The 8162-nt window shown below is 43.6% G+C and overlaps 1 protein-coding gene across 2 annotated transcripts in view; it reads left to right on the forward strand.

Annotated features, from left to right (window-relative positions):
* Positions 1–8044, forward strand: part of LOC109972709 (dapper homolog 1-like) — a 38921-nt gene extending 30877 nt beyond the window's left edge. For both annotated transcript variants that reach the window (XM_020621751.1, XM_020621752.1), the window contains exon 3: positions 5585–8044. In XM_020621751.1, coding sequence (XP_020477407.1) covers positions 5585–7227 — 1643 coding nt within the window. In that variant the 3' untranslated portion in view covers positions 7228–8044. The remainder of the gene's footprint in view (positions 1–5584) is intronic.
* The last annotated feature ends 118 nt before the right edge of the window (positions 8045–8162 follow it).

Consider the following 8162-nt stretch of genomic DNA (forward strand, 5'->3'; position numbering starts at 1 on the left):
GCCGGCTGCTTGCAGGTTAGACCCGATCAGGTAAAACGGTGAGTCCCTGAATATTATGACCATTCAAGGAAATCCTTAAATTGTCATGTAATTCTTAATTTTGTTAGAAAAAAAGTCTCACGAGCGAGAGCTTGGGAGACTGGTATAAACCACATTGGTTCTGCATAGACATTCTAGAACATGCGTACACCTAACTTTTTGAGCTTTGGGTCATGTCTAAGATGATAATTCACCATTTTCACATTGCAGATAAATCAGAAAGCAAGGAAAGGCCCCCTGGGCTCTTTAAAGAACTTGAAGACATTGTCCTTGGCCTTAGGTGAAAACAATATTGAAGATGTCTGGTGTTTCAGTAAAATCCTAAAATAAAACATATAAATGTGAGGATGTCTACATTGTCTGGGCAGAGGATTGACCTCTTTGCAGTCAGGGATTCCACTCCTGCTGGTTTAGAGGTGAAATGAGGACTAAGGCTGGTTCACTATGAGCCAAGCAGCAGAGATGTCACATTTCTACAGTTTGTGTTCTGCCTGTTCAACGGCTGTTTCCAAAGCTGCTCCTGCACTCTCCCTGACTGATTGATTAGGTTCCACCATGATTACAGAGCACCGTGAATGCTGACTTGAGGCTCTCCATTCACCTGATTGTGTGTTTGAGTGAGAGAGAGAGAGAGCTATAGACATGGAAAAACAAAGTACAACCACGGTATCAGACTGTCAAATTCTCTTTAGGTTCCCGATGAGGGAAAAGCCAAAGTTCCCTGCTGTGCACAACAACATCTTGCTCTTGTTAGAAACGGAAGTGCCAGGCACAACGAGGTAGTGTCTTATTGGCAATTAATGCGTGGTTTACATGTGTGGTGGACCATGAGGGGGATCTGTACAGATCAGAGATCAGCTATGATCTGTTACACCAGATGATATGTTAAATGATATGTTTGTATATTTTCTAACCAGCTTCCCTTGTACAAATAGAGAACCTATTATTTTGAGCAAAGATGTTTCTGTTCTACGAGCTAATTTGTGTCAAGTTTACTGTGGCCTTAAAAGGACCCTTTTCTATTAAAGGAACACACTTCTCTGAGGAAAAACATTTAAAAAGGTTGAAATCTCTGTAACAGAGGTCGAGCTACCGACCAACTCGGTCTGTGTTATGGTTCAAGCTCCACAATCTATGGATCCCCACCCCATGCCCCTCGGGCTGTCACAGAACTGACTTGGTCAAACCTCAGGTGGTTTATGAGCCACAGACATGCTCCAAATACAGTGGTGTGACAAAGTGTTTGCCCCCTTACTGATTTCTTATCTTTTTGCATGTTTGTCACACTGTAATGTTTCAGATCGTCACACAAATTTATATATTAGTCAAAGATAACACAAGTAAACACATCATGCAGTTTTTAAATGAAGGTTTTTATTATTAAGGGAAAACAAAATCCAAAACTATATAGCCCTGTGTGAACAAGTGTTTGCCCCCCTGTCAAAACACTGGTTTATCGCACCTGAGTTCAATTTCTCTAGCCACACCCAGGCCTGATTACTGCCACACCTGTTCGCAATCAAGAAATCACTTAAATAGGACCTGCCTGACAAAGTGAAGTAGACCAAAAGATCCTCAAAAGCTAGACATCATGCCGAGATCCAAAGAAATTCAAAACCAAATGAGAAAGAGAATAATTGAGCTCTATCAGTTTGGAAAAGGTTATAAAGCCATTTCTAAAGCTTTGGGACTGCAGCGAACCACAGTGAGAGCCATTATCCACAAATGGCGAAAACATGGAACAGTGGAGAACCTTCCCAGGAGTGGCCGGCCGACCAAAATTACCCCAAGAGCGCAGCGACAACTCATCCAAGAGGTCACAAAAGACCCCACAACAACATCCAAAGAACTGCAGGCCTCACTTGCCTCAGTTAAGGTGAGTGTTCATGACTCCACCATAAGAAAGAGACTGGGCAAAAATGGTTTGCATGGCAGAGTTCCAAGACGAAAACCACTGCTGAGCAAAAAGAACATAAAGGCTCGTCTCAGTTTTGTCAGAAAACATCTTGATGATCCCCAAGACTTTTGGGATAATAGTCTGTGGACAGAAGAGACACAAGTTGAACTTTTTGGAAGGTGTGTGTCCCATTATGTGTGGCGTATATGTAACACCGCATTTCAGAAAAAGAACATCATACCAACAGTAAAATATGGTGGTGGTAGTGTGATGGTCTGGGGCTGTTTTGCTGCTTCAGGCCCTGGAAGACATGCTGTGATAAGTGGAACCATGAATTCTGCTGTGTACCAAAATATCCTGAAGGAGAATGTCCGGCCATCCGTTTGTGACCTCAAGCTGAAGCGAACTTGGGTTCTGCAGCAGGACAATGATCCAAAGCACATCAGCAAGTCCACTTCTGAATGGCTGAAGAAAAACAACATGAAGACTTTGGAGTGGCCTAGTCAAAGTCCTGACCTGAATCCAATTGAGATGCTGTGGCATGACCTTAAAAAGGCAGTTCATGCCCGAAAACCTTCCAATGTGGCTGACTTACAACAATTCTGCCAAGATGAGTGGGCCAAAATTCCTCCACAGCGCTGTGGAAGACTCATGGCAAGTTATCGAAAACGCTTGATTGCAGTTGTTGCTGCTAAGGGTGGCCCAACCAGTTATTAGGTTTAGGGGGCAAACACTTGTTCACACAGGGCTATATAGTTTTGGATTTTGTTTTCCCTTAATAATAAAAACCTTCATTTAAAAACTGCATGATGTGTTTACTTGTGTTATCTTTGACTAATATATATAAATTTGTTTGACGATCTGAAACATTACAGTGTGACAAACATGCAAAAAGATAAGAAATCAGTAAGGGGGCAAACACTTTTTCACACCACTGTATATATTTATAGAGATAGGGTGAGGAGCTCTGTCACCCGGGAACCTGGTTCCTCATAGTAACTGCGAAAACATCCCTGCTGTAGCAGCTGCTTTCTGATGTGCTGACAACAATGCCCCCGCCGAGGCTTCAGCTCTCCAGTGTGTCAACAAGAACACCCATGCCGAGGCCTCTGTTCCTGTCCCTTAGCAGGTTGGCTGGGACGCCGATGCCTTTGTTCCTGTTTCCAAGTGGGTCAGCTGGAAACAGGCCGTCCTCCTGAGCAGCCTCTTGTCTGGTCCCAAGGTCATCTGCCAGAGTGGTCTTCATTTTGTGCTGGGTCCCGCAATCCTCCTCTGGATTGTCCTTGTTCCCTGCCTGGTCTCTGTTACCCCCAGGGTGATTTTTTCCCATCTGCATTGTTTTGCCATTTAGTTCAGATTCCTGTAGTGTTTTATTTTTTTTCCATCCATCCATCTTCCTCCGCTTATCCGGAACCAGGTCACGGGGGCAGCAGTCTAAGCAGATGCCCAGACATCCCTCTCCCTAGACACTTCCTCCAGCTCCTCCGGGGGGATACCAAGGCATTCCCAGGCCAGCCAAGAGACATAGTCCCTCCATCGTGTCCAGGGTCTTCCCCGAGGCCTCCTCCCGGTGGGACATGCCCGGAACATCTCCCTAGGAAGGCGCCCAGGAGACATCCGAAACAAATGCCCGAGCCACCTCAGTTGGCTCCTCTCTCTGCAGGAGCAGCGGTTCTACTCTTGAGCTCCTCCCGGGTGACCGAGCTCCTCACCTTATCTCTAAGGGAGAGCCCTGCCACCCTGTGGAGAAAGCTCATTTTGGCCGCCTGTACCTGGGATCTTGCCCTTTCGGTCATGACCCAAAGCTCATGACCATAGGTGAGAGTAGGTTTTTTATTTTTTTTAATGATCTTGTATGAAGGCCACGATATGCGAACCCCTGGACATAGAAATAAAGCTTACCTTTCACACTATGGTGGCATATTTGAAACATATTAAAGCTCCAAACAGTGCTTGAGGTTGTATGACGGAGATATTCACTCAGTAATTGACTACCATGAACCTGCGAACAGAGTTCCCTGCAGACCTCCCTTTTTGATGTTATTAATTCAGGATAAGACCCCAAACCTCCAAAATAAACCTGCAGTTTACTGTGGCAGCTACCCCCTTAACCCTCGGATGTTACCGTACTGAGAAACTTTTAAAAGCCAGGATACTCTGGCTTTTTGAGAAAGTGTTAAATTTAGTCTGAAATAACCAATGAAAGCTGTGTCAATGGACACTTAAGACCATATTTGTTTTGCACAGTATTTAATTGACCTAAGATGTTATTAAGGATAGGACATTTAAAAAATAGTGTATATGATGTAACATGTAAATACTGGATATTTTAGATAAAATCCTTTTCTGATACAACTTTCTAAACACCACCTCCCTTCCGACAGCCAGCCGGTTTGTACGGCATAACACCCGAGCAACAAGCCCAATCAGAAGAGTGCTGCTTGTGTTGTCACCGTGAGGTATCCACAGCCAGGCAGCTTGTTAACACCACTGGGTTGCCACTGCCTGTTTTAAGGTTGTACTATTAATACTATTGATTGTTAAACTATATGATTAAACTGTCCAAAAATCTTTCCCTCTCGCAGCCAGCCGGTTTTGTATGGCATAACACCCGAGCAACAAGTCCGATCACAGAGGCACTGCCTCTCTGAGACACTGCTGAGAGGGTCGGCATACTACAATCAACACTGTGAATTGTGTAATCGAACACTCACTGTGAATTGTGTAATGTGTGCAACTTTAACAATTACCACTTAAAAGTGTAAACCCACTATTATAAGAATCAGCATCATCAAAACCCAGGATAGGATATTTAAAGAACAGTGTACACTATGTAATAAGTAAACAGTCGGATATTTTAAATAAACCCTTTTCTCATGTATCGGTCTAAAAATCATTTTAGCAGTTCAATCTGGGCCTTTGGTCAACCCTGTGAACTGTTATGCATCCTCACACACTCTCTAAGACTTAGGTAATCACACTCACTGGGAATTGGGTAACCAAACACTGTGAAATGTGTGTCTTCCCCATTACCACTTTAAAGTGCAAACTCACTAAAATCATAGGAATGTCAAAGGGGCTCTCTCTCCCACGACGACATCAATCCCCCCTCACAGGCCGAGCCTGCGGGGGAGCACCCCTAGAGGGTGCCTCCCCCATCTAAATCATCATGACAGTAATATGACTAAATTATATCAAAGGACAATTGTATGAATGTGACTTGATCATGTTAATTTTGAAAGTTTAAAATTGCAGTTGCATAACTGTTTGAGAACAGCACCTATGTATGTAGTAATGACACAGCTCTTTTGGCAGAGAAAACATTGCTTGAGATAGGTTATTTAAAAATGTTTGTTTTTAGCAGGAACAGTAAAGTATGTTTTCCAAAGACGTGTGCCCTTCTTTTGTTTTTAATGGTAATCATTATTTGTCATCAAATCATTCATTAGGCTGATTTTTCCTCATACATTTACACCATGCTGTATAATGTACAGTGAGGAGTGCCACATTGATGCACTGCCTTTGTCAGGATTTGTAGACTCAAAGAACGAAATTACTTTGCAACAAAAGGAAAATAATTTTACTGAAGTGGTAAAAGCAATAATAACTGATAACTCATTGTCTGTTCTGTTCTGTTCTGTTTGTTAGCTGAGGTCCTTGTAGTCCAGCAGAATGGATCTTTTCAATCAACTTACAACTCCTTGCTACCTCGTTCACTATTGGCTCCTAGCCAGGGGAGAGCAGAGATGGTGACAGGAGAAACATGGTTGTCACAGGCAACAAGACGAACAATGGTTACTGATGCCTTTGGGGAGATGAGGGATATTGACTCCAAACGAGAAGATTATCAACATGCCCAAAAGGTAGAGACTTATATATTTGGACTGATTCAACGCCGAGCTTTACTCACACGGCCCTCAAAGCCCCGCACTAGCTTGGCACATGATACCCAAGCTGTCAGTATGGTGAGGCAGACTAATTTATCTTGCAAGGAGGACCAACATTCACCAAAGCAGGTGTCTGTTCAAATGATCTCTACTCTGTCCCAGTGTTTAGAGGTATCTGCACCACAGGCTTGCCATAACCTAAATCTGGAGCGTTGCTTATTGACAGAGTTTACTGAAGATGCCCCAGACCCATGCCATCACCTCCAGAAAAGTGTCCAACATCAACCAGGGTTTTGTCACAAGCCCAGACAGAACCTCGTGATTAACACCTCCCGCTCTGCCTTGCTGGACTATCCATCTTGCAGAGTACTGAAAGCTCAGCCAGAGTCCAGCAATAGTGAACGTGATTCACCTGAACACTTCCACAACTACCCTTCCCCTCCAGCTTTATTAAAACCTCACCAACCTCTTGCTCCCGATGAGCAACTGGTCAATGCAGAGTATATTCCAGCCCAGCCCTGCCGAGCCTCCACCAGAGCTTATGCTAATCACCACTCTAATCCCCATAAAGGCTCTGGTATGTCCAAGCACAACCAAAGCACATTTTCTCCAGAAAGAGGTCATCATCAAGAGCAGCAGTCCACAGCATTTCAGATTCAACCCTCAAGATGCCGAGGGGGCCCTAAAAAGTGCCGTTCAAATGAAGACAGAAGTGGTGCCAGCAGGAAGCTAGGGAAGAAGTCATATAGGTCTCAGTCAGAGAACAGCCTGCAAAGAGTTCCAGAGCACAAGTACAATACAGTAGAGAGGGATGGTGGAGGAAATGGAAGTGGTGGAAGGGGAAGCCACAGTAGTCAATCCAGGAGCAAGAAACAGCAGCAAGGAACTGTTAGTTATCGGGGCTGTCAGTCTACCCTGGAGCTCAGCCAAGACGAGGCTGACCAGCTACTCACCCAGGCACCCATACAAGGTTCTTCAGCTTCAAACCAAAGAGACCACTGTGCAAGGCGCACACGTAAATCTCGTTCTGCACATGCAGCATATGCCTACCCACACCGCAACCACAACCATCATCAGCACATGGAGTACCAGTTGAGGAAGGATCAAGTGCGACTGTGTCAGCCTACTGAGGACTACATTCACCCAGTTCCAGGTGAATCTGAGTCCAGCATGAGCGAGGCTGACTCTCCTGATTCCAGTTCTTTGTCCAGTGACTCAGATGAAAGTGGTGGTTTGGTTTGGCCCCAGCAACTGCCCCCTCAAGTTTCCCTCCCATCACCTCTTGCCCCACCAGAAGCACCTCTGCAGCCCAAAGCTTTTGTCAAGATTAAGGCCTCACATGCCCTTAAGAAGAAGATCCTACGCTTCCACTCTGGTTCACTGAAGGTAATGACCACTGTGTAAAGTAGAATACTGGTCTAACTAAAGGAACATGACCTGCAGAACTTTGGAATATGTAAAATGATGCCCCACAAACTGTAGTGAATATATACATCAGTGTGTATATAAAAGTACTATGAGCTTGGCTGAGTGAATTGACTAGATTGATATAGAATATCCTTAACACGAAATGTATTGGAAATTGTACATGAAGTTTGTATTTCTCTAAAATTCTTAACACACTGGGGGCTAATTTTCCTCACACATTACCCGAGAGTACATAATAGTTCATTCTCACATGGTCTTTGAGGTCACAGTGAACTGAACTGAATTTTTGACCTTGTACAGATGAATCCCCAATATACTAATTATTTTAAGGAACATAGGGTGTTATAGAAGACTGTTTACATATTCTTATTCTAAGCCTTCTTTAATCGATTTTTGTGTGGCTTGGTTGTACAAGTGTCCCAAGTCAGAATCACCAAACTGTCTTATACAATATTTGTGTTATGTTAGTCTGACAAATGCCACCTGTTAATGTTTAACTGTGTGTTTGTGAGATCTGATTAGTACTATAACACCACCAAACTGCTGCAGTTTTAAATGCTTCATTCACAAAAATGAGAGAAAAAACACTTTCACATTACAGACCTTAGAATCAGGAATTACTCAAATACATTCATTCATTCATTCATTTTCTACCGCTTAGTCCCTGAACGGGGTCACGGGTGGGGCCGGAGCCAATCCCGGCCTACTCAAATACATAACTGTGGTAGTGTAGTGATTGGAGGATGTAGTAGATAAGTTTAATAGAGTAGATGTAGTAGATAAGTTTAATAGGTTCTTTGTGAATGTTGGTCCTGGTTTAGCAAGAAGCATTTGTACAGATGATACATTTGTCACTATAAATAATAATACAATCGAAAGGAACATGAGTTCTATGTTTTTGAAGCCCATAG

This window comes from Monopterus albus, unplaced genomic scaffold (genome assembly GCF_001952655.1).
Source record: "Monopterus albus unplaced genomic scaffold, M_albus_1.0 scaffold267.1, whole genome shotgun sequence".
NCBI lineage: Eukaryota > Metazoa > Chordata > Actinopteri > Synbranchiformes > Synbranchidae > Monopterus > Monopterus albus.